The 27,220-nt window shown below is 44.2% G+C and overlaps 1 protein-coding gene and 2 pseudogenes across 1 annotated transcript in view; all 3 read left to right on the top strand.

Annotated features, from left to right (window-relative positions):
• Nucleotides 1-527: 527 nt before the first annotated feature.
• LOC120839557 lies at nt 528-3,080 on the top strand (annotated as a pseudogene).
• A 13,997-nt stretch (nt 3,081-17,077) lies between these two features.
• LOC121834819 lies at nt 17,078-24,926 on the top strand (annotated as a pseudogene).
• A 1,075-nt stretch (nt 24,927-26,001) lies between these two features.
• LOC115310524 overlaps nt 26,002-27,220 on the top strand; it is a 2,313-nt gene continuing 1,094 nt past the window's right edge. The window contains exons 1-2 of the mRNA XM_042288582.1: nt 26,002-26,102; nt 26,184-26,242. Of these exons, the coding sequence (XP_042144516.1) occupies nt 26,002-26,102; nt 26,184-26,242 (160 nt within the window). The remainder of the gene's footprint in view (nt 26,103-26,183; nt 26,243-27,220) is intronic.

Genomic DNA, 27,220 nt, shown 5'->3' with positions numbered 1-27,220 from the left:
GTAAGGATGATAGAATAATGCTTTGGCAACTGATATGAAAAAAGCTCGCGCCGCTTTTGAGTAGAAAAGATTGTCTGTTAAAGACGCCGGCTCTCGGCGGATGCTCGTTCGTTGGCGGCAGCTGGCGACGCGACCGATTGCGCCATCTTTTGTCTCCCGTGGTAAACGGCGCCGTATTGTTTGGAGACCAGTGGCTTTGCTGAGTATGCATAAGAGCTAAGCCTTTGTCTTTCTTTACTTTTTCGTCAGGTAAGCTTGCTCTTTGAAAGTTTAACAAAAAATGCACCATCTGTGGGCAACGCTGCATAAAATCGTAGCACGATAGGTTAAGAAATTTCGCGGTCGGTTTAAAGAGCCGGGCGGTCACTTGAGACAGCCGGTAAAATACTGAAGAGGGCTAATTTTTTCGTTAAAAAATACAGCATTATTATGAACGCTTGATGTGCAACTTCGAACAAGGATCGTGAGGAATGAGTGTAAAATATGCGACTTTCATGCTATTTGTTACAGCAAAGTTGTGAACAGCAATGACATTCCTTGTGACTTTCCTGACATTACTTTGTTTCAACCTGGTTTAAACTGAGGATCTTCCGAAATCAGGTACATATATATCTTTTACCTCCAGGCATTTCTTTTGGTATGAGATATTTAAATGAGTATGAGTTACCTTCTGCTTTATGGAGAAAAAAAAATTAAATGCAGAATATGTTTTCTATAGATATCTAATATACAAGGTGTCACAAAAAAAAATTACACGATTTTTTGTGCCACAAAAATAAACTAGGTATCGCCGAACGCTCGTTCTCAGCCCAAAAGTAGCGCTAGAGGTCACAACCACATGCCAAAGTTTCAGCCTGATTCGATAGCTTATTCAAAAGTTATAAGCGATTTTCTGAAAATTCCATAGGGAAAATAAAGCCCATTTTTGCCCGTTTTCGGTTTCTGGTGCCATGAGCCCCACGTATTCGAAACCTCCGTAGGCGCCATTTTTTCATCGAAATTTTCAGAAAAGCACTTATAACTTTAGACTAAGTTATTGAATCGGGCTGAAACTTTGGCATCTGGTTGTGACCTCTAGCGCTACCTTTGGGCGGAGAATGAGCGTTCAGCGACGCCTAGTTTATTTTTGCGGTAAAGAAAACCCTGCAAACTTCTTTGCGACACCCTGTAGTTGTCGATATCTGGTTTCTGTTCTTACAACGCACATTGGAGTATATATATATATATATATATATATATATATCATAAAGGCGTCAGCCGTTGTCTCAATTGAATCTGATGTTTGAAGAAAAAAAGAAATAATAACGTAATTCTATCACAGGTGGTTACATTGGTAATATATTAGATAAGCATCTGCTGTCAGCGCACACTTCGATGGCAGAGCGGCCAAATTGACTCATTTGTTTTGATTTTAGTAGAGAATCATATCTGGGTTTGAAAGAAAATTGCAAGATATAGTGATAAGGAGGAGCGGATTTTTACAAGTCCCATCAACTGCGTATGCTGAGGTAGTGGGGCTGCGATACACACGAAAACGTCTGGAGCGTCTATTCTCCAGTGAAGCGCTTAGTGTAAGTTTCGACACTAAGCATGGTATTTCACCATGCCTAATGCCTCGGGGGAGAAATCCGTGAAGGGATGTGCATTGCGTAGACAGCGGGTGCAATCTTCTAATCATTGTTAATGCCGACGAGGCGCGCTGGGGGGGGGGGGGGGGGGGGGATGTTTGCAGACAAGTTTAGTGGATTCCACACTTGACCCCTCCGAAACGGAATGTAGCGAGCTCTACATATGAATATTTTGTTTATAAGAAACTGACCCGACACCAAACCAGGATTGTTTTCGCCGCGTGAGCATGAGCACCTCCTTCAGCCCCGTCTGACGCCATGGCGCCGCACCGCAAAAACTTGACATTATCGTCTTGTAAGGCGCATGTTGGGAAGAAATCCCCGGAAATTGTCCCTCGTGTGAATGCCGCTGAGAGGACCTGAGAGGAGGTAACGCTAATAATCCCTGGAGAAGGAGAAGAAGGGGGAGAAGGACAGACATAAATCAGCAAACACAGCTAGGTGACTGGTGAGCGACCAAAACAATTCGCCACAAGTCACATAGCTGTGTTTGGAGATTTGTGTTCGTCCTTTGGCCCCCTTGTTCTCCTTCTTCACGTATTATTAGCGTCACTAATGTCAAGGTCCCTTGTACCTTTGCATATAATCGCATTATCGCATTATAATCATTACCTGAGATATAATCACTGGAATATGCGGAAGAATCAGGGCGAATGCCATCGCTAGCTTAAAGTATGTTTAGACCTAAAAAGATTATCATTTGCGACACTGGGCATGGTATTTCACCATTCTTAAAGCCACGGCACAGATATATTTTTTCATGTCTAGTTATAGACATGTCAAGTTATAGACTATTGCTTCTCTCAAGTGCTTTGCGGCGAAGCAGGCGCTCCAGATATTTCAGAAAATAGTTTTGGGGAGGGTCTTATGTCGCCAAGGCCGTTCTTTTTCCTACCTACAGAGCGTTGCGATGTCCCCGACAAGGCTCATCTGGAAGACAAGCTAGACAAGCTAATCCGAAATCTCCCCAACGAGCACGTGGCCAACCAGATAAAAGTGGAAATACTGCCTCGCGCCATCTTCTTAGAAGAGGGAACTCTATTTGGCCTTAACCTCCTCCAGCAAGACAGACCCCACAAGACGTTTTGCCGCGGAAAGGACACAGTCACCGTGTTCAGCGTGCGTTCAAGGTTCTCACTGCGCATAGACATACCCTGGAGGCTTTGTTCGGGACACAACGGCACTATTACCTCTCAGGCTAACCTTGTCAGGTTTGAGGGAGAGCTGGTGACGACGAAGGCAGATTCGGGCACAGAATATACAATCAGAAATGTAATTCCGGTGGTAATGGAAGGCTTGCACATCGGAATAAACGGCGGTGGAGACATCGTGTATGGAATTTCGAACGCACTGGGAGTTATCCTTTCTGGACTCGTCCGAGTACTTTGGGTACAAGGAATAACACCTTTCGTCGAAGATGCGTTTCAGCAAGCTCTGAATGAACTGAATTAATCTCTCACGTGTCCGTTTTCAAGAGTCATTCACCTATTCCAAGCACAAGCTGGTTTCGCGGTTTCATGAGGATCGATATTTTGAGGGCGTCTTTGAACATTATTTTAATAAAGTAACAAAAATATTACCCATTGTTTCGTTTTCTTTTTATTTTTGAAGGAGTGGTTCCTAAGATATTGTCTGAAAAAAATATCCCGGCATTCCAGAATACGATTTCAATTTCCTCCATCCCTTAAATGCTGTGCTACATCGCACAGATATTAACAAGGTATTACTAATCAATTGTAAAGTTTCACGATGCTCGCATGGAATCGCGGGGGTAAGTGGTATTTATTTATTAATTCAGAAGAAATTTCGCATTTTGGTTTCCTATAGATAAAACAAAGGTTCTTCTCATTGGCCGCTAGGAAAAATGTTACATTGCCGCTAAAACAAGAGCGATATTAAGAGGATGGAGGGGGGCGATTTACCCCCCTACGCCCCTCAAAAATAAATTTTTAACGAGATACTCCAGTCTCATTAGGAAGCTTTTTGGTGAAATGGCAAATAATAGGTTAACAAGATTGATCTGGGTAACACTCTGCCGGCGATGTCACATCCGTCTCTAACGCCAAATCTTTCTGCCAAACCCGTGCTCCCTCCAGCAAAATCCCCCCTTCCCCCCCTTCTCCCACCTTGCCGAAGCCTGACCCACCTATCCCCCACTACCCTTAGGATATAAAACAATCATTCGGTATTTCCCAAACTTCAAACTGAGTTTCACGAAAGCAGTTATGCACGAGACACATTTCCAGCTATTGGTCATGCCGCTAAATGAACCTTCTTCCTTTGGTACGAGGAGTGATCGAAACGTTTTGCAATTCGACTGGAAACGAAAGTCTGACAGTGATCTCATTAAAACCTGGGATAGCTCACCGCTCTGCCGAAACACGGTCCCGAAATCAACCCTTCCGGACTATCTCTTATTCTGCATCTGGCAGTTTGTTGCTGAAGCAGTATGCACCAGTATCGAAGTTTTTTGTGCAAAGAAAGTCCCGAAGAAAAATCACGCTAGAATGGTAGATGTGCATGAAGGGAATGTTCTTCATCTGCTAGAGTAGGGCGTACCTTCAACGAGTTTGAACGCGGCCTTCTGGACGTGCAAAACTACCCAAGGTCAGGGCGATGAGGCCCTTCGACTTATTAGGATAATTCAGCCGGAGATGAGAGACTGATCATAAAAAATTGCAGATTGAAGGTGTCCAAAATTGTAACATCTGCTATGACAGAGCCCTCCCAAACATTGATGACGTTCGGAGTATGTAGAAGATCCCGGCACGATGGGTGCCACGAAACCTCTTGATGCAAGATAAAGGGAGCTTTTGAGCCTCTATGAAGGAGCCCCAGAATATTTTTCTGCTCGTTTCGCGACTGGTATGACACGTAGATTTACCGGTTGGACCCATAAGCGTGGCGTAAAGTTCCTTGGTACCTTTTTTACAAGCAACAATAACCAATACTAATGGCAAAGGACATACCGCTGGAACAAACCGGCGTCGTTCAGGAATTCGGTCTTCTGCTCTGCGCCGCCATTCGCTTCCTAAAACCTGCACCGTCACGCAGTTTGCACTTCAAGGGAATGTTGCTACTTGTAGGACGCTCTGATCTAGGAACTTTAGCGTGGCCTCGTTGATCGCCATAGCGGCTGTTCTGAGACTTCATCCCGTTTTGTCGCCAACAGATATGGAGGCGCATTGTTCTTGCCTTCCGGAAACAGTTCAATAGCTCCCTCCCTTTCGAGGTCTGTAGCAGGCTGAGGCGATGCTTGTTCTGGTGACATTAAAAAACTCGGTGTTCGACTCTGTGGTGTACCAACAACAATGTCTAGCGGTTTCCTTGCCGCTGGGTCGTGATGAGGACGCAGTTGGTCGATGTGGCGTCGAAACGCAGCCCTAATGGTTTCCACGTGACCTGACGTCACGTGACCTACGAACATGCAGGTTCGTTGCTAAATTTAGCGAAAAAATATACTTCGGAATTAAAAACAGCGCGGAAAGACGAAGACCAGGCAAAGAAGTGACACGGACGTAGCGCTGACTTACAACTGAGTTTATTGAACGCAAAATCGGAATATATATTTGCAGTATCACGAACAAAAGAACAGAAAGAAATGAGGGTTAAGAGAGCACGCTTACAGTGTCTCCACAACCGTGTCTGGTCATCTTGGCATTCATTGCCGCGACAGTGGTTGCCTACCCGACTTCCAACGGTGTGAGGTTGTTAAGCGTTATAGGGACCAGCTTACTCGGGAAATTCTAGAGGCGGTTGAGATAGCGAGGTTAGGTGCAGCATGTGTAGGCAGTCCTTCTGTGGCCCTATGAGGCAAAGAGATGAATTTTCTGGTTCCCTAACTTGCTCGTTTTTAGCACATACTCTGTACGGCTGTCATGGCGCATTTTTATTTATATATATATATATATTTATCATTGTTTTATTTTTTGGTGATACATCACATGGACTGAATTCTTTCTGTTCTTTTGTTCGTGACACCGCAAATATATGTTGCGATTTTGCGTTCAATAAACTCGGATGTAAGTCAGCGCTACGTCCGTGTCACATCTTTGTCTGGCCCTCGTCTTTCCGCGCTGTTTTTAATTCCGAAGTATGTACCAACTCGCCCAAGCCTCAACTTTAGAAAAAATATACGTCACATGACACACCAATCCCCTCACGCCGCATCCCTCCTCTCTTTTATTTCTATTTCTCTCCCCACCCCTCCCGGCTCCTAGCAACACCTTCTAGATAACCTTAGGTTATGTTTCTACATAGCTGTTTCACAGCATTTTATGCATTATATTTATTATAATAGTTATTTATTTATTCGCTACTTGCAGCGAATTTCGGCGTTAAGCCTTGGGGGGGGGGGGGGGGGGAAGGGGAAGGAATAAAAAAAAGTGATACGAGCAAAAAAAAAAAAAAGCGAACAAATTAAGAGGTAAGCATCTTCAAGAAATTTTTAAAACCTCGCGAGATCAACACTCATTGCGACATTCATAGCACCCTTCAGATTTTACGTGACTCAACGCACTCAATCACACTTCGCGACAGTTAAAACAAATATACGATATACAAAACCTTATCGCTTTGAGTACACCAAGATCTGCAGCACCTATGCATAAAAATAATTATAATCTACTGTGTTAACTTCTGCCTGAAATTTATCCTTTACGCAATCATATCAATTGAATGACCCTACCGTTTCAAAAGCACTATAAAAGGCATCGTTTTATAAAGCAGAGACAAAAATAGAAGGTAATGTGTTCTACTGGCGTACTCTTTTTGAAAAACAAAATGAACTTTCGAAACCCGGAGTGTTGCACCTTTATTCAGTCACTTTATGAATACGATCCACATGCCCGGATAGGTAATATGGGGGAAACAGGTAGGTTTCACGTGGGATGCCAGTCTGGGAGTGAAATATAGAATAGAAAAACATTCAACGAAGCCTAGTTCTGCGGCATTTCAGTGTATTCCAGCTAAGCATTTGTCTTGAAAGTGTTGCACTAAACCCTCTATCTTTAAAAAAAAAATTCCTAAAACATACCTAGCCGCTAGGTTTTGAACTTTTTCTAATTTTTATTTTATCTAGACTAGTTCGGGGCCACACACAGCGCAGGGATATTCAAATATAGGTCTCGCGCTTGTTTTATATAATCGTTCCCCCCTAAACTGTGGAAAGTTACGAGGGTTTCGGCGCAGAAAACCCAGCTATTTGGAAGCTTTCGTTACGGTATAATCTATATACCACTGCCAGCTCAACGAGGATGTGAGGAGTACACTTAAAAGCTTGTAATCTGAAACAGATTTTAAGCGACTGTTGCTGATATCATAACGGGAACTGGTGTTTTTTTGAAAAAGGCCTGCACATGGTTTTATCTAGGTTCAACTTAAACCGCCATTTTCCACGCCATGTATTTATATGAACTAAATCCCTTTAAATAATGGAATCCTTACTATAACATGTTACTTCTCAATATAATATGCAATCGTCTGCGAACATTCTCACGCATGAAGTGACAAACTCATAAAGACCATTGACATAAATTTGAAATGACAAAGGTTCTAAAACCGGCCTCCGTAGAACTTGTGATGTTACTTTTCAAATTCTCGATTTACTTTCATTTACTACAACATACTGGCAGCTTTAGTCCCAGTATGTTCATGAATCCAGGCGATAACTTGATAATCAATATTATAATGTAATAACGTTTCTAGTAATAAATTTTGAGGTACAACATCAAAGAGTTTACTGAAGTCCAAAAAAACACAGTCGACAGTTTTACGGTTATCCATTGCCTCAGACAAATCGTGAGTGAACACGGTTAACTGCGTGACGCAGAACAACCACCTCCGGTAGACATGTTGTTTTTGGATTGATAAACCGAATTTAATAATGTATAAGTTCTGTTCTGAAAGTTTTCGAGAAACACAACACAACGAAATAGGATGGTAACTGAAGACGTTGTTACGAGGTCCAGATTTATGAACTGGTACGACAGAGGCTATCTTCCAATTATCTGGAAGAGAGCAATCAATCAGTGACTTTTTAAAAATAAACATCAGGTAGGGGACACTGAACGAGCACAAGATTTTAGCAGTGCTGTCGGCTAGCAAACCGGGCCAGCAGCCTTTGAAACATTTAGTGCTCTAACAACATTGCAAGCGCATTTACATTAACTACATAATTTTCGTGCGCACGGTTCTATCCAGAACATAGCCGACAGTGGTGTTACTTATAATGCCAGATAGAGAGACAGAACTAAAGTAAGAGTTAAAACATTCTACATTTTGAGAAGTGTCAGTGTTTACAACCTAATGCTTCAGAAGAGACAGAATAGAAGCATTATTTTTTATTATTTTTTACTTATTTTCAAAGTGTTTTTAGTGTTCGCTTTGATCTTAAAGTGAAATGATCCAAAGAATATGGATTCTGCTTTTGCTATCTTGATGTTTTTCTCACTGGTTTTGACTTTCAGTTTTCTCATATTTGTTGCTGATAGATTCTTTTTAAAAAACGCGAAGATTCTCCCTTTTCGCTATATCAACTTCCGTAGTTATTTTGCAAAACATGGCTTACTTTTATCACGTTATTTTTGGTCAAAATCCAAGAAGGGACAAAACGTTCTTGCAATTCCAGAACCTTTCTCTTAGAAAGTACCCAGAGTTAAGTTAAGGAACAGGGTTCTGAAAGTGTTTCAAAAAGAAAAAAAATATGCATCTAGTGCAACATCGATTTGACAAATGTGAGGTTTTTTGCAATCAAATGTGCGTCGACCTTCACTATTACCGATTTTTACATGCCCCAAATTCATTTCACAAAGGACAGCACTGTGATCACTAATTCCCGGCATTCCTGAAGTAGACTTTACGAGACTCGGCGCATTTGTACGCAAAATGACAACCCCCCCCCCCCTCTTGTGCGTTTTATCACAGTTTGAGAAAGCGCGAACAAAGTTACAAAAATTTGCCATTACTGCAATTAGTCCACCAGTTTCCCCAGAAAATAATTTTTGCCGGTGCCAGTTTAGACAGGGCAAATTAAAATCGCCTCCTATAATCATACCACCAGATTTAATAGTTTCGGCTGTAAATTGAATTGTAATAATACTTCCACAGTACTTGCGGACGATCAGTAAAAATAACACACCGAAAGAATTCACTATTGCGAAGTCTCAATACAACTTAGAATGAACCCTCTTCAACTTCAAATTTTCTCGAAGAAATACGCTGGTAAACGAGGGTAAACACCATCTCCGCCATAACCGTAACTATATTTCCTGTGGCCAGTAAAATATCCAGGAAACACCTTACGATCTGCTACCTCTTCAGCGAGTCATAATTCTGTGATGATAACAACCCGTGGTTTAACTGTATCCATGAGGCTAGATTAATCATCAATCTTAGTTTTAATGCCAACACAATTAATTACTAGAAATGTGATGGTGGTGAACGAATAATATCATGGCAATTTGAACTGCACTATCTGGTTGATGTCGTCATAATAAATATATTTTATGTCCTTAAGATAAAGAGTGTTAGTCATCAAGTTAACCCGCGTATCGAAATTCCTATGTCCCTTGGTAAAACCCGACAATTTGCGACTTTGGTTGCTATCGCTTCAGAGAAATCTTCCGATACACTGAAACCGGAGCCTTTAAATTTCATGGTGTTCTCTAGGACGGTCTGTTTCCTTTTAAATAACGCAAAGCTTGCAATGAGGGGTAAATTTCTCTCTGGCCGGAATCTTTCTATCCTAGGGGCTCTCTCAATTGTTGTCAGTTTTATGCCACGCCTCGTTTCGCACAGATCTTGAAAAAGAGATTCTGATACTTAGAATAATACGTGAGTATTTACGTCCTGTATACCGTAAAATTAAACATTACATCACCTACTGCGATTCTCAAGGTCATCAATCTTTATCAGGGGGGACTGCGTGACACTGACGGTTTTCACAGATCTTCCTGCACTCTGTCAGGATTGCCTATAATTCTCTAAAAGTAACCACCTGAGCTTCTATGGATGAATCATGAAACTCGAGTCTTTAGGTCGCCTAGAGTGAGACTTTGTGAAAATTGATTGATTTTGATGCTATCTAATTCAAGCTTACGCTCATTTTGCGTGCCCAGAATATTCTGCAGAATTGGACCTGTGTTGAATTCAACATCCCTGCACAATAAAAGTAGTAAAACATAAAACGAAAGCCTCCGCAACAAGGAAAAGCGACTATGTGAACGCTATACTTTAAAGTCGAAATTTCGGCGCTCATTTTTTGGTCTATATGTGTTCAAAAGAGCAGTATGACATGGAACGTACCAATATCTTGTTAAAAAAGTCTCGAAAAGGAATTTTAAAACGAATTAAACGATTAGCAAAAAGCACCTGGTGGATGTCGCTAACGCCTCGTTTGTAATGCTCGTCTAGGAACCTTGACAGCTAGTGACGGAGGTTGTCTCGTCTCCGGCCACGACGAGAGAAGGGGGGAAGGAGGAACACCCCTCTTCCCGAGAATTCCTTTTGTGTGTCGCAGAAGTCGCAAGTGTCTCCCTAGAAGATTATAGAAGATTAACCCGTCACCCAAAATTCGTACAAAAGCAGCCGCTTCGGTGGCTGGAACGACTAGGCCATCCTCTCGACGTCAGCCTCGCCGTAGCTTTGCTCGTCTTGAGACGACCTACGTCACGATTGCGTTGGATGTCACGTGCTCTAAGCTGGGCCTTCTCCGAGCGCTTGCCAGAGTGGGCCGTTTATAACAAAAAATACAGCCACCAGGATCAAAATACAAACGTGCGATTGTCATTTACGGATATTGTGGATCATATTCAACCTATTTTTGAACACGACGAGAATATTTCAAATTTCGTTGAAGTATCACTTTAAGACAGTGGTACAACCATTGGGATGAAGCTGACAAAACAAATACAGTAACCTTTCCTCGAGACAACGATTCACTTACCTGCGTGAACAGAATAAACTGTGTGAGCTGTACTACCATCGCTCTACCGGCTACATGCCCCAGCGGGGCAGTGGCTGTTGCCGTCTTTTGTAGGCCGCAGATGATCTGGGTGCCACTTCAATGTTCATAGACTGTGACTGGGCTCTGACCGAAATCAGCCGCGGCGCCCGTCGGAAACCGTACTTCGTTGTCGGGTGCCGCGTCACACTGAGAAGAATCCATGGGAGACATCACCGTTGAGTTGCTGTCGTGGTGCAGCGCTACAATTAACCCCCGTGAACAAAAGAAACTGCGTGAGCAGCACTGCCATCGCTCTACCGGCTCCTTGCCCACGTAGGACTTTGAATATAAGAGTCGCTGCCAATTTCTTTTTTTAAAGATGTGAGTAACATCGCCTTAACTCTGTACAGTCACTTAGCTCGTTCGGTTTACCTGCACCGGTGCAGACATGAAGGTAGGCATAAGAGGAGGCGACATGCCGGTAAAAGCCAGCCAAACGTGAAAATCCCAAATGAAACCGGAAATAGAGGTCACAACCGGTGAAAACGCCACCGAGGTTCCGCAAGTCCGTCCAATAGCGTCTTTGTGTTTTGGTCATCTTTGGAGGCGCGTCCCTCCAAACCGGAAGTTTTCCCACGGCTTGACCTTTGATGGCGTCATGTAGCCTTCAGAAGCTTCCTACCTCCACCGATGCAGGGAAGTCTAGGGCAGTGTGCTTCCGGTGTGTGTATTGAAACACAACCGGCAGCACATCGCTTTACATTTTTCTGCACTGGTGCAGGAGGTGTAGGTACATCGAACGCACTAAATGACAGTTTAGAAAATGCAGGGCGGGGGATTAGCGGGCGTTTTATAATCGCTCCGTAGGTATTCATATTGCGACATTAACATAGCAAGAATCACGACGACCATAAGCCAGACCCCGTGTTTCGTAATCTCTCATTAAGTACTAATTTGCATAAATATATAAAACATAAAACCATTCTACGGTATGCAAGCATTGCATGTTTGAATTTCGAGGCACTTTTTGAGCATGATAGAAAGAAAGAAAGACTTTTTCCCAATTCGTAATAATTTGCGGCGAATGGATTGAACAAGAGCGTCGAAATGAATGATATCGACCGGGAACCTTGTGGATAGGAAGTGCGCTACAGTTTTGAGAAAATATCTGAGGTCCCAGCGATGTGCAGTAGCTGTCTCATACCCACGAACTATCAAAAAGCCTCTGATTTCTTCTAGATATCGCAAAAGCTTGCTGATTTCATGGGCAGATGCTCTGCCGGCAGGGAGCTTTGCTGACAGGATCGTGTTCAGCGAAACGCGGACTTGTTTTCTATCATTTTTTTTTTTTGTAAGAGAACTTTACTGCAGAGTGGCAAACGATTTAACAGCGGCAAAATGAAGCACCATTGGGGTTGGATTGAGATAAAAATAATTTCAAACTTTAGTGGACGTGTGTTTCAAAGTTAATTTCAATTTATAAAAATTTTCAAGAAGAAAGTTAAGGCGGTTTCTGGCAGCCAACGTTATTGTTGTTCACGTACTCTAGTGGTACGGAGGCAGCCACGTTATCAAAAAAACGTCTTTCTCAATTGCTTTTAACATTTGTTTCTAAAGTGCTTAGTTTTAAAATTTTGAAATGACACTCGTGCAAACGCTTCCAATTGGTAATAATTAGAGTTCCAGAATATACATTTTATATTATGCTTCTTCAGGTTTAAAATTAAAGACAGAACCGCCCTCTCCCCTAAAAAAAATAAAATATAGCTTGATTAGGTTATCAAGTTAAAGCGGACACTGTGGAATGCGTTACTTGGGAACATTACGTGGGATATTCGAGAAGTGGTGCGCTTTCTCAGGGGAATGACACTTTTGGAGTCCTCTGCGTTGTCCCCATTGGATACAACGCACTTCTCCCAGCACCTCTCCAGTGCTGCCAACCCATGAGGCAAAACGATTTGTCTTGATCCTCACACCACTCACGCACAGCTTCCATGACGGAGTCGTCAGTATGGGAACTCTGACTTTCAGTTGCCGTTTGAACGTAGATAACCGGTGAAGTCTTCACCGTACCAAATCCGGCGAGTAGGTGGATTTGCTAGCACTTTGAAGTCACATTCGCTAGTCTACTGCATGGAGGCACCGATATATAAAGGAATGCATTATCTTGGAGAAATATGAGTCAACGTTAGAGTTTTCCGCGGAGATTCTTGCCACCGTTTGCCTGCGATTTCGGCAAGACTGCGCGAGAGAGTGCCTGAGGATGCAAGGGGCTTGTGATATTAGCCCCGAGAGCGAACACAAGCGTCGCTGCGGTCGCCGCGCCCTGGTTGGGTGAGGTGTACTGTGACGTCAGGGGGAGTACTCCGCTCCGCGATCTCGCACCGGCTCGCTTCCCAACACCGGTTTCCTGGTTTGGCGTTGTGTGCCGCAAGCTCTTCGAGGAGCTGGACTTCGTTTACCCGGTGTACAAGACGTTGAGTTAGGCCGATATTGACGTTCTTCCGTACATTTTATAAGCCTGCTTGTCCCTTTTACCTTTAAAATTGAGTTACAAATCCCGAAAGCTATCGGCGGAGGCGATTCCGCCGATGAGCCTCCCCGTCCGCCCACACGACACAAGGCAATCTTGCGAGGGGTCGGTGAAGCGGTGGCGGAAGTGTTTCAGACGCTGGAAATCTGTTCCTTGCATGTTCATGATTTAGGACGATATTCCATCCCGCTTTCAAGGCATTTGAAGTGGCATTTATATCATGGGCCTTTGGACGGTCGGCAAATGAGCTCGCGACCCCGACTCTGCGCTGCCACTCTGCATGCGCTGATTCTGAGATGTTTTAAAGGCCCTGCGTCTGATGATCTTTGAAGTGCTCGTGGAACAGGGTTGCTTTATATAAATGTAGCTTTTCGTGAATTTTTTATATAGTTTATACACGTAGGCAGGCATATTTCTTAGAAGATGCACAATTACTGGCAATTAGTTTGTACGGTAGCACCAAAAACGGCCAAATTGCCCCCAGTTGCCAGTATGATATGTATTGAACTGCCCAAATATACACAGCAATAGTGCCGTAATTTGGAATGTTTATAATTTTTTCTAACATTCTTTATTCCAGCCTTGGGTATTCGGAAAATACACCGCTTAGTCTGAATTGTCATTGCCACTTAAAACAGACAGTGCTGCAGGTCCCTAAAAGCTTCCTTAGCCTCCAAACTCCCTGCAGTTGGACTCTCTGACAACAGAGGAAAACAGGAGGAAGAGCAAGCATTCGAACGACTGTCCAGTGGTAGATGCAGCACTAGAAGCAGAAAATGTGGAACCTGTGAAGGGCGACAGTCTGCGTGAGAAAAGTTTCCGGTATTTTAGCTTCAGGACAATTCGATTTAAGTAAAATCTCAATTTTAGGGCTTAAGTGACTAATAACGAGCTAGACCCTTTCGCTTACGTTTGTTATACATTACTTGAGGGTTGATATAAACAAGTCCACAGATACCACCCGTGTAGTCCATGGAAATACTATCCGAATCCAGCAAATGTCAAATGCGAGCAATGTATATAGTAAATGTTTCTTGTTTTTTTTTTTTTTACTTTGCCCCTGCACTTGGGTTGTCTTACTTGTGATTCTCTCCCCATGGCCCAGACTATTTAACATGTTGCTCGAGCAGCATGCAGCTTTTCTGCTTCGACTGTCTTGTTTAAAAACAGAGATACAAAAGAAATAGTATACATAACCTGCCAATTCATTCAGACCATCAGCAGCCTTTATTGTGTGAGATGTAAATCTAAAGTGATGCTCCTGCAATTGGGGCCATATTTCTTTATTTTCATATACCAGCTGTGATTCATGCGTTGCCTGCCCCGTCAACCATGCTCAAAATGTTGGTTGAAGTTTCGCCTGTAGCTACAGGCCATACCTCAATATAAAAACACATATAAAAATTTACACTTCCTACAAAAAACACGCACGAAAAAGTTAAATAGAAACGAGCGCGCCGACAGCTAGCGTCGTCACAGCCTCCACAGGGCGAGCGGGGCGAGTCGGGGAAAAATTCTCTCCTCGCCGTGACGTCACCCCGGTTCACCGTAAGAGGGCGCCACGCGAATTTCTCGGGGCTAATACACTGGCGAATTGTATTTTTAACGCGCCGCAGCCCACACCCAGGAAAGTTAACTATCTCTCAAATGCCCACTAAATAGGATATAATGAGTGAGTTGGACGCCACGTACGCTACTAACACGCTGCGGAATGGTGAGAAAGGCATTAGATTACTTATCGTGTCTGTGCCAAGCCGCCAAGGTTTGATGCCGACACGCAGGAAAAGGGCGAGGAGACACATGCACGTGCGAAAAGGAGCGTGTTTAGAAACGTAAGCAGTCATTGGCGGGTGACAGGAAACAGCTTCAAGGGCACTCCCGGTCTGTGTAGTGGCAAATGGCAATATTTACGGCGCGCGAAACCCGTTTATAATGTGTGGGCTGTCTATAGCTTCATCACTCGACGTTGGTCGCAACAGGTCATACCTCTTCGAAGCTCCAGATGCCCTAAGGATATTTCTATCCAGGTAAGGCGTGCTCTTTAGACTGTTTTATCCTTCAAAGCGGTTTACATGATTCTGTCTTGATATTCAAACTAAACTAGGGCAGGTAATTGTTTACACGTTGCTGAGGCAAATTGTTTTGTTGGTATTCTCCCACCAAAGTGCTCTTAGTTTTGGTTTTTCAGACAACAGCAGTCACAATCATCCCCCCCCCCCCCCCCCTGTTTCCATCGTAATTATAATGTCGTTTGGTTTAAATTTAATTATTCGGGGAAGCAGTATCGATCGTAATCAATCTTATTCAGAAGTTGAATTAATCAATTGTACAGCACTAGACTAAATATTGGTAAGAAATTTGCTATATTGTGTTTAAGTTACGCAGGACTCAGTGGCTGCAACCTGTGTAGATCTTAGAGGCATGCGAATATTTCATTTGTAAATTGAAAACAATACTTGTTATTTAAAGAAGTTATCAGCCCACAAGAAGAGAGAGAAAGAATAGAGAACAAAAGAAAACAAGCGCTGACTCAACTAAACATTCATTCATGTTTACACGTTCAGTTGAGTGCCCGCTCGCATAATATTTAGTTCTTTATTATATGTCTTCATTCTTGTATATTGATGTGCATGATGTATATGTATGTATATTTTGATCAACGTATAATTTCAATATTGCTTCCACGACTGCTTTAACGCTTTTAAGGGTACAGGAGCCACGTCAGGTAGCTTCGCCAACCATTTCCTGCTTCCTCTCTGACATTTTTTATGCCTAATAAACTTCTTAATTGATTCCTTCCACGGCCGCTGTTTACCCCCTTTTGTGACTATGAACGAAGTCGCCCACATCGCCACTTTGATACTTATTTTGGAACGTCCGAGTCAAAGAACACTGTCAAATAAATATTAATTTATCATGCAGCATCATTGAATATACTACCGGGGTCCCAACTAGCGGCCAGGCTCTTTAAATTTACCGCAAAAATCGGTTTCTTGACCTGTCGCGCTACGATTTTGTGCAGCGTTGCCCACAGATAGTGCATTTTCTTTTTGTAAAATTTGGAAAGAGCGAACTTACCTCAGGAAAAAGTAAAGAAAGAGAAAGAATTTGCTGCTATGGAAACGCAGCGAGGCGACCTTTGTTCAAACAATACGGCACCGTTTCGCACAGGAGACAACAGATGGCGCAAACGGTCGCGACGCCAACTAACAAGCATACGGCGCCGAGAGTCGGCGTCTTTAGCAGACGGTCTTTGCGACTCAAGAGCGGCGCGCGTTTCGCAGATGGCGACAGCCGCAGAAGAAAATACAGGCGCCGTAACAACAAGGAACTGCAAAGCAGACGACGTAAGTACCGCAAAAAAAACAAAAAAACAGTTAAAGTAACCGAACAAACAATTTTTAATCGATCACGTGTCAAATCAATGTGTTTTCTAAGTAAGGATGATAAAGTAATGCACTGGCAACTGATATAAAAAAAGCTCGCGCCGCTTTTGAGTCGAAAAGATCGTCTACGAAAAATGCCGGCTATCGGCGTCGTATGCTCGTTCGTGTGCGGCAGTTGGCGTCGCGACCGCTTGCGCGATCTTTTGTCTCCCGTGGTAAACGGCGCCGCACTGTTCGAAGAGCGGTGGCTTCCCCACGTAAGCCTTTTTCTTTCTTAACTTTTTCCTCAGGTAAGCTCGCTCTTTGCAAATTTCACACAAAAAAAAAAAAAAGAAAAAAAACATCAGTGGGCAACGTTGCCCAAACTCGTAGCGCGACAGGTTAAGAAACCGAATTTCGCGGTCGATTCAAAGAGCCTGGCCACTACTTGAGACACCCGGTAGAATACTTAACAGGGCTAGTTATTTCGTTAAAAATATAACTTTATTATGAACGCTGGATATGCAGCTTTAAACAAAGATCGTGAGGATTGAGTGTAAAATATGTTACTATCATGCTATTTGTTACAGCAAAGTTGTGAACAACAATGACATCCCTTGCGACTTTCCTGACCCTACTTTGTTTCAACCTGGTTTTGAGTGAGGATCTTCCAAAATCAGGTACATCTATATGTTATGCCTCCAGGCATTTCTTTTATTAAGAGACATTTAAATGTGTAAGAGCTACCTTTTGCTTTATAAAAATAAATTCAATGCAGAATATTTTTTATTGACATCTAATATAGTTGTCTTTTACCTGGTTTCTGTTCGTATCGCGGCACATCGATATATATATATATATATATATATATGAACGAATATGTGCAGTTGAATGAACCGTACTTAATCCAATGAATCAAAGAATCAAAGTTTCCAGGAACCCGCCGAAAGCCAAAAATTGGCGGAGCCAGGATTTGAACTCTGGGCCTCCCAATGTCCGGTCGGGTGTGCTAACCACTACACCACTCCACCTTGGCTTTCTGGCGTTTCCTACCTGTCTTATTAATGCACAAGAAACGAAATGTATCCAATGGAGGTGTTCTGGAAACACACGCCGCCGCGTGGAACGCGGTACGACGCTTAGTGTCACGTGGTACGTGCTCGTTTGTGCTCCAGAAATCCTCCCACTGTTTGTCTCGCCCCGTGTACATGTAGTATTCTTTGTTTATGAGCTTTAGAGACACGGTATCATCATCATCTGCGAGAATCAAGAGCCACGTTATTGAGTATACAACACGGGCACTTCACGGCATCGTACGTGGTCTCCGAGGAGGATATGAACGAATATGTGCAGTTGAATGAACCGTACTTAATCCAATGAATCAAAGAATCAAAGTTTCCAGGAACCCGCCGAAAGCCAAAAATTGGCGGAGCCAGGATTTGAACTCTGGGCCTCCCAATGTCCGGTCGGGTGTGCTAACCACTACACCACTCCACCTTGGCTTTCTGGCGTTTCCTACCTGTCTTATTAATGCACAAGAAACGAAATGTATCCAATGGAGGTGTTCTGGAAACACACGCCGCCGCGTGGAACGCGGTACGACGCTTAGTGTCACGTGGTACGTGCTCGTTTGTGCTCCAGAAATCCTCCCACTGTTTGTCTCGCCCCGTGTACATGTAGTATTCTTTGTTTATGAGCTTTAGAGACACGGTATCATCATCATCTGCGAGAATCAAGAGCCACGTTATTGAGTATACAACACGGGCACTTCACGGCATCGTACGTGGTCTCCGAGGAGGATATGAACGAATATGTGCAGTTGAATGAACCGTACTTAATCCAATGAATCAAAGAATCAAAGTTTCCAGGAACCCGCCGAAAGCCAAAAATTGGCGGAGCCAGGATTTGAACTCTGGGCCTCCCAATGTCCGGTCGGGTGTGCTAACCACTACACCACTCCACCTTGGCTTTCTGGCGTTTCCTACCTGTCTTATTAATGCACAAGAAACGAAATGTATCCAATGGAGGTGTTCTGGAAACACACGCCGCCGCGTGGAACGCGGTACGACGCTTAGTGTCACGTGGTACGTGCTCGTTTGTGCTCCAGAAATCCTCCCACTGTTTGTCTCGCCCCGTGTACATGTAGTATTCTTTGTTTATGAGCTTTAGAGACACGGTATCATCATCATCTGCGAGAATCAAGAGCCACGTTATTGAGTATACAACACGGGCACTTCACGGCATCGTACGTGGTCTCCGAGGAGGATATGAACGAATATGTGCAGTTGAATGAACCGTACTTAATCCAATGAATCAAAGAATCAAAGTTTCCAGGAACCCGCCGAAAGCCAAAAATTGGCGGAGCCAGGATTTGAACTCTGGGCCTCCCAATGTCCGGTCGGGTGTGCTAACCACTACACCACTCCATAATAAGACAGGTAGGAAACGCCAGAAAGCCAAGGTGGAGTGGTGTAGTGGTTAGCACACCCGACCGGACATTGGGAGGCCCAGAGTTCAAATCCTGGCTCCGCCAATTTTCGGCTTTCGGCGGGTTCCTGGAAACTTTGATTCTTTGATTCATTGGATGAAGTACGGTTCATTCATCTGCACATATTTGTTCATATCCTCCTCGGAGACCACGTACGATGACGTGAAGTGCCCGTGTTGTATACTCAATAACGTGGCTCTTGATTCTCGCAGATGATGATGATACCGTGTCTCTAAAGCTCATAAACAAAGAATACTACATGTACACGGGGCGAGACAAACAGTGGGAGGATTTCTGGAGCACAAACGAGCACGTACCACGTGACACTAAGCGTCGTACCGCGTTCCACGCGGCGGCGTGTGTTTCCAGAACACCTCCATTGGATACATTTCGTTTCTTGTGCATTAATAAGACAGGTAGGAAACGCCAGAAAGCCAAGGTGGAGTGGTGTAGTGGTTAGCACACCCGACCGGACATTGGGAGGCCCAGAGTTCAAATCCTGGCTCCGCCAATTTTTGGCTTTCGGCGGGTTCCTGGAAACTTTGATTCTTTGATTCATTGGATTAAGTACGGTTCATTCAACTGCACATATTCGTTCATATCCTCCTCGGAGACCACGTACGATGCCGTGAAGTGCCCGTGTTGTATACTCAATAACGTGGCTCTTGATTCTCGCAGATGATGATGATACCGTGTCTCTAAAGCTCATAAACAAAGAATACTACATGTACACGGGGCGAGACAAACAGTGGGAGGATTTCTGGAGCACAAACGAGCACGTACCACGTGACACTAAGCGTCGTACCGCGTTCCACGCGGCGGCGTGTGTTTCCAGAACACCTCCATTGGATACATTTCGTTTCTTGTGCATTAATAAGACAGGTAGGAAACGCCAGAAAGCCAAGGTGGAGTGGTGTAGTGGTTAGCACACCCGACCGGACATTGGGAGGCCCAGAGTTCAAATCCTGGCTCCGCCAATTTTTGGCTTTCGGCGGGTTCCTGGAAACTTTGATTCTTTGATTCATTGGATTAAGTACGGTTCATTCAACTGCACATATTCGTTCATATCCTCCTCGGAGACCACGTACGATGCCGTGAAGTGCCCGTGTTGTATACTCAATAACGTGGCTCTTGATTCTCGCAGATGATGATGATACCGTGTCTCTAAAGCTCATAAACAAAGAATACTACATGTACACGGGGCGAGACAAACAGTGGGAGGATTTCTGGAGCACAAACGAGCACGTACCACGTGACACTAAGCGTCGTACCGCGTTCCACGCGGCGGCGTGTGTTTCCAGAACACCTCCATTGGATACATTTCGTTTCTTGTGCATTAATAAGACAGGTAGGAAACGCCAGAAAGCCAAGGTGGAGTGGTGTAGTGGTTAGCACACCCGACCGGACATTGGGAGGCCCAGAGTTCAAATCCTGGCTCCGCCAATTTTTGGCTTTCGGCGGGTTCCTGGAAACTTTGATTCTTTGATTCATTGGATTAAGTACGGTTCATTCAACTGCACATATTCGTTCATATCCTCCTCGGAGACCACGTACGATGCCGTGAAGTGCCCGTGTTGTATACTCAATAACGTGGCTCTTGATTCTCGCAGATGATGATGATACCGTGTCTCTAAAGCTCATAAACAAAGAATACTACATGTACACGGGGCGAGACAAACAGTGGGAGGATTTCTGGAGCACAAACGAGCACGTACCACGTGACACTAAGCGTCGTACCGCGTTCCACGCGGCGGCGTGTGTTTCCAGAACACCTCCATTGGATACATTTCGTTTCTTGTGCATTAATAAGACAGGTAGGAAACGCCAGAAAGCCAAGGTGGAGTGGTGTAGTGGTTAGCACACCCGACCGGACATTGGGAGGCCCAGAGTTCAAATCCTGGCTCCGCCAATTTTTGGCTTTCGGCGGGTTCCTGGAAACTTTGATTCTTTGATTCATTGGATTAAGTACGGTTCATTCAACTGCACATATTCGTTCATATCCTCCTCGGAGACCACGTACGATGCCGTGAAGTGCCCGTGTTGTATACTCAATAACGTGGCTCTTGATTCTCGCAGATGATGATGATACCGTGTCTCTAAAGCTCATAAACAAAGAATACTACATGTACACGGGGCGAGACAAACAGTGGGAGGATTTCTGGAGCACAAACGAGCACGTACCACGTGACACTAAGCGTCGTACCGCGTTCCACGCGGCGGCGTGTGTTTCCAGAACACCTCCATTGGATACATTTCGTTTCTTGTGCATTAATAAGACAGGTAGGAAACGCCAGAAAGCCAAGGTGGAGTGGTGTAGTGGTTAGCACACCCGACCGGACATTGGGAGGCCCAGAGTTCAAATCCTGGCTCCGCCAATTTTTGGCTTTCGGCGGGTTCCTGGAAACTTTGATTCTTTGATTCATTGGATTAAGTACGGTTCATTCAACTGCACATATTCGTTCATATCCTCCTCGGAGACCACGTACGATGCCGTGAAGTGCCCGTGTTGTATACTCAATAACGTGGCTCTTGATTCTCGCAGATGATGATGATACCGTGTCTCTAAAGCTCATAAACAAAGAATACTACATGTACACGGGGCGAGACAAACAGTGGGAGGATTTCTGGAGCACAAACGAGCACGTACCACGTGACACTAAGCGTCGTACCGCGTTCCACGCGGCGGCGTGTGTTTCCAGAACACCTCCATTGGATACATTTCGTTTCTTGTGCATTAATAAGACAGGTAGGAAACGCCAGAAAGCCAAGGTGGAGTGGTGTAGTGGTTAGCACACCCGACCGGACATTGGGAGGCCCAGAGTTCAAATCCTGGCTCCGCCAATTTTTGGCTTTCGGCGGGTTCCTGGAAACTTTGATTCTTTGATTCATTGGATTAAGTACGGTTCATTCAACTGCACATATTCGTTCATATCCTCCTCGGAGACCACGTACGATGCCGTGAAGTGCCCGTGTTGTATACTCAATAACGTGGCTCTTGATTCTCGCAGATGATGATGATACCGTGTCTCTAAAGCTCATAAACAAAGAATACTACATGTACACGGGGCGAGACAAACAGTGGGAGGATTTCTGGAGCACAAACGAGCACGTACCACGTGACACTAAGCGTCGTACCGCGTTCCACGCGGCGGCGTGTGTTTCCAGAACACCTCCATTGGATACATTTCGTTTCTTGTGCATTAATAAGACAGGTAGGAAACGCCAGAAAGCCAAGGTGGAGTGATGTAGTGGTTAGCACACCCGACCGGACATTGGGAGGCCCAGAGTTCAAATCCTGGCTCCGCCAATTTTTGGCTTTCGGCGGGTTCCTGGAAACTTTGATTCTTTGATTCATTGGATTAAGTACGGTTCATTCAACTGCACATATTCGTTCATATCCTCCTCGGAGACCACGTACGATGCCGTGAAGTGCCCGTGTTGTATACTCAATAACGTGGCTCTTGATTCTCGCAGATGATGATGATACCGTGTCTCTAAAGCTCATAAACAAAGAATACTACATGTACACGGGGCGAGACAAACAGTGGGAGGATTTCTGGAGCACAAACGAGCACGTACCACGTGACACTAAGCGTCGTACCGCGTTCCACGCGGCGGCGTGTGTTTCCAGAACACCTCCATTGGATACATTTCGTTTCTTGTGCATTAATAAGACAGGTAGGAAACGCCAGAAAGCCAAGGTGGAGTGGTGTAGTGGTTAGCACACCCGACCGGACATTGGGAGGCCCAGAGTTCAAATCCTGGCTCCGCCAATTTTTGGCTTTCGGCGGGTTCCTGGAAACTTTGATTCTTTGATTCATTGGATTAAGTACGGTTCATTCAACTGCACATATTCGTTCATATCCTCCTCGGAGACCACGTACGATGCCGTGAAGTGCCCGTGTTATATATATATATATATATATATATATATATATATATATATTGTGGGTTTCCCCTTTTATGGGGGTACCACTTAGAAACACAAAAGGTTCCTTGGGTCCGGATAAAGACGTGTTTATTGATTGCAATGCCAACACGCTTGCCCAAAGGCCAACAATGGTGGAGATGACGGCGCTGTCTCTTTTGACAGGATCGCTAGTCGAAGCCCGCGCTGCCGCTATTGACAGTATCACGGAGGGGGAGAATCAGATAAGGATATGAAGGCTCCGTCGAGCAGAGCCTCCGCCAGCGAGAGTCCCGCCCGTTGGATTAGGGCCGTCTCATATAGCCTGCGGGAATAGACGCGCCCAGGGGGGGTCGGATGTAGGTGGCTACCCGGAGGGGCGGACGCGTCCAAGTCATGATCCCGAGGGGTGTGCCTTAGGCAAATCACCCGAGAAGGACGAGGGAAAGCCGTCCACCAGGGAATACGGCTTCGCCCTCGCATCCGGGACGCGCCCCCACGTGGTGAGGCCCCACGCCCTGCCTGAGCTAGGCCTAGATAGAGATGCGGGGAAACGTGGTTCCCACAAGATATATTTATATATATATATATATATATATATATATATATATATATATATATATATATATATATATATATATATATATATATATATATATATATATATATATATATATATATATATATTTATACAGGGTGTTTCAGAGAACGCAGGCCAAATCGCTCCTGCGAAGACTAATCATCGCAACTAAAAAAGGCTCGTGACGTTTTGTTCCTGGGCCGGGGGCTCATTTTGGGAAATTATTAAAGTAAGGGATAATTAACGCAGCAGAGGTTGGTTGCACTATCTCTCCACGGAGCGCTGTGCCGCCGGGGCCGAGATGCGCTTCGACACTTGGCTCCTTCCTCGGTGCCGCACTAATTACAACCTCCAATCATTGCATTACAAAGTACCATACGCGTTAAATAAATGTTCCACGAACAACATAAACATCTACACAATCGGCAAAAAAGACTTACGTACCTACTGTTTTAACTATTCATAGCTAATTTTGTTCTTCTGCTACTCCAATGTTATGTGACCTTGTTTTATTTTTCTTATCACCATGGTAAAGTGTTTTATATGTTCGCTGTCCGAGCTGCCGCCATGTATAAGGGGGACCCAGACCCAGTCAAGCTGCTTTTAGCAGCTTTTTGTCTGGGGACCCCTCCAGTACTTCTGGAAAAATAAAGTTTATTGTATTGTATTGTATTGTATAACAATCCGAAATTTAAAAACCGGTCGAATTTGTGCGGTTTTTCAGAAAGCAGTAAAATGCCTTCGCGTGCCTTCTATCTTTCTGCAATTTGTTGATTTGGTATTTTTTGATGATGCTGAGCAAATTTCTAATTTAAACCATGGCCTTAAAACAATATTAAAAAGGCTAATTACGCCAAAATAATTGACAACTTAATAATCCCGGACTTTAATAATTGTCCTAAATGGGCCGCTGTTCCTCCTACCTACAGAGCCTTGCGATGTCCCCGACAAGGCTCAGCTGGAAGACAAGCTGGACAAGCTCATCCAAAATCTCCCCAAGGAGCTCGTTTCCAACGAGACAAAAGTGGAAATCCTGCGAGGCGCCATCTTTTTAGAAGAGGGAACTCTCTATGGCCTCCACCTCCTCAAGCGAGACAGGCCCTACAAGACGTTTTGCCGCGGAAACGACACAGTCACCGTGTTCAGCTTGCGTTCCAAGTACCCAGTGCGGATGCAGGTCCCTTGGAGTCTTTGTTCGGGACACAACGGCACCCCTCACCTCTAACGCTCACCTTGTCAGGTTTGAGGGAGAGCTCGTGACAACGAAGACAGATTCAGGCACAGAATATAGAATCAAAAATGTGTTTCCAGTGGTACTAGAAGGCTTGTACTTCGGAATGAACGGCGGTGGAGATATTGTGTATGCAATTGCGAGCGCGCTGGGATTTATCCTCTCGGGACTCGTCAGAGTACTTTGGGTACAAATAATAACACCTTTCGTCCAAGATGCGTTTCAGCAAGCTCTGAATGAACTGAATTAATCCCGCACGTTCCATGCTTCAAGAGTCATTCACCTATTCCAATCACAAGCTGGTTGCACGGTTCCATGACGATCGATTTTTCAGGGTGTTTTTTTGTGTCATTATTTTAATAAAAATAACAAACATATTACCAATCGTTTCTTTTATTTTTTAAAGAATAATTCCTAAAAAAATTGTATTGAAAAAATACTTCGGCATTCTAAAATACGGTTTGAATTTCCTTCATCCCTTAAGTGCTCTGCTGCATCGCACCGATAATAATGAGGTATTTCTAATCAATAGTAAAATTTCGCGATGCTCGCATGGAATTGCTGAGGTAAGTGGCATTTATTTATTATTTTTGAAACAATTTCGTATTTTGGTTTCCTATAAATAAAACGAAGGTTTTCCTCATTGGCCACTAGGAAAAATTTTACATTTTCTCTAAAACAAAAGCGATATTAAGGCGATGGAGGCGGACGATTTGCCCCTATTACGCTCCTCAAAAATACTTTTTTAACGAGATACTCCAGTCTTATTAAGAAGAAATGATTGTTTTTGGTGAAACGACAAATATTAGGCTTACGAAATTGATCTGGGCGACGCTTTGCCGGCGATATCACATCCGTCTCTAACGTCAAATCTCTCTGCAAAACACTTGCTCCCTCCAGCAAAATCCCCCTACCCCCCACCACTCCCCCTTCTCCCACCTTGCCCAAATCTGACGCACATATCCGCCACTACCCTGAGGATATAAACAATCATTCAGTATTTTCCAAACTTCCCACTGGCTTGCATGAAAGAAGTTATGCACGAGAGACATTTCCAGCTAGTTCTTCATGCAGCCTAAATTAATGTGTCTTCCTTTTGATACGCGAGGAATGATCAAAAATTTTTGCAATTCGACTGGAAACAAAAGTCTAACCTTGATCTCTTTAAAACTTCAGATAGCTCGCCTTTCTGAAGAAACAATGTCGCCATATCAAGCCTTCCGGTCCATCCCTTATTCTGCATCTGGCAGTTTGTTACTGATGCATTATGCATCGGTAACGAAGTTTTTTGTGCAAAGAAGGTCCCGAAGAAAAATCACGATAGAATGGTAAATGTGCATGAAGGGGAATGTCCTTCATATGCTATAGTACGTCGTAGCTTCAACGAGTTTAAACGCGGTCTTTTGGACTTGCAAGACGACACAAGGTCAGGGCGGTCAAGCACTTCGACTCATTAGGATAATTCAGCCGGACATGAGACTGATCATAAAAACTTGCCGATTTAAAGTGTCCACAGTTTGAACATTTCGTATGACAGAGCTCTCACAATCATTGATGAAGTTCGGGGTATGTAGAAGATCCCGGCACGATGGGTGTCACGAGACCTCTTGATGCATGATCAAGAAAGATTTCAGCCTCTATGAAGAAGCCCCAGAATAATTTCCTGCTAGTTTTGGGACTGGGGATGAGATGTAGATTTACCGGTTAAACCCATAAGCGTGGCGTAAAGTTCCTTGGTACCTTTTTTACAAGCAACGATAACCAATACTAATGGCAAAGGACATACCGCTGGAACAAAATGGCGTCGTTCAGTTTCGGTCCTCTACTGTGCGCCGCCTATTCGCTTCCTGAAACCTGTTACTGTCACGCAGTTTGCGCTTCAAGGGAATGTAGCTACTTGTAGGGAGCATCTGATCTAGGAACTTTAGCGGTTGTTCTGGGATGTCATCACGTTCTGTCGCCAACAGATAGGGTGGCTCATTGTTCTTGCCTTTCCGGAAACAGTTCAATAGGTCCCTCCCCTTCGAGGTCTGTAGCAGGCGGGGGCGATGCTTGCTTCTCCGGTAACATTGAAAAACTCGGTGTTCGACTCGGTTGTGTACGAACAACAATGTCTAGTGGTTTACTTGCCACTAAGTCGTGATCAGGACGCAGTTGGTCGATGTGAGGCGTCGAACCGCAGGCCTAATGGTTTCTACGTAAGCTGGCGTCACGTGACTTATACAAACTGACAGTTTCCCACACTAAGATTAGCAAAAAAATATACGTCACGTGACACACCAGTCCCCTATTGCCACACCTCTCCTCTCTTTTATTTCTTTTTCTCTCCCCACCCCCCTCCCCTTCCTAGCAACAACCGTCCCTAGATAATCCTAGGTTAGGTTTCTACCAGGCTGGTTTCACAGCATTTCATGAATTATAATTATTATTATATATTTATCTTATTTATCCGGTACCCGCAGCGAATTTCGGAGTTTAGCGAGGGGGGGGGGGGGATAAAAAAGAAGTGATACGCACACAACAAAAAAAGTCGAGAAAAATAAC

The sequence above is a fragment of the Ixodes scapularis genome, unplaced genomic scaffold, assembly GCF_016920785.2.
Source record: "Ixodes scapularis isolate PalLabHiFi unplaced genomic scaffold, ASM1692078v2 PGA_scaffold10__122_contigs__length_95168666, whole genome shotgun sequence".
NCBI classification, from domain to species: domain Eukaryota; kingdom Metazoa; phylum Arthropoda; class Arachnida; order Ixodida; family Ixodidae; genus Ixodes; species Ixodes scapularis.
Note: the sequence above shows the minus strand (reverse complement) of the source record. Positions and strands in the feature narration are given on the sequence as shown.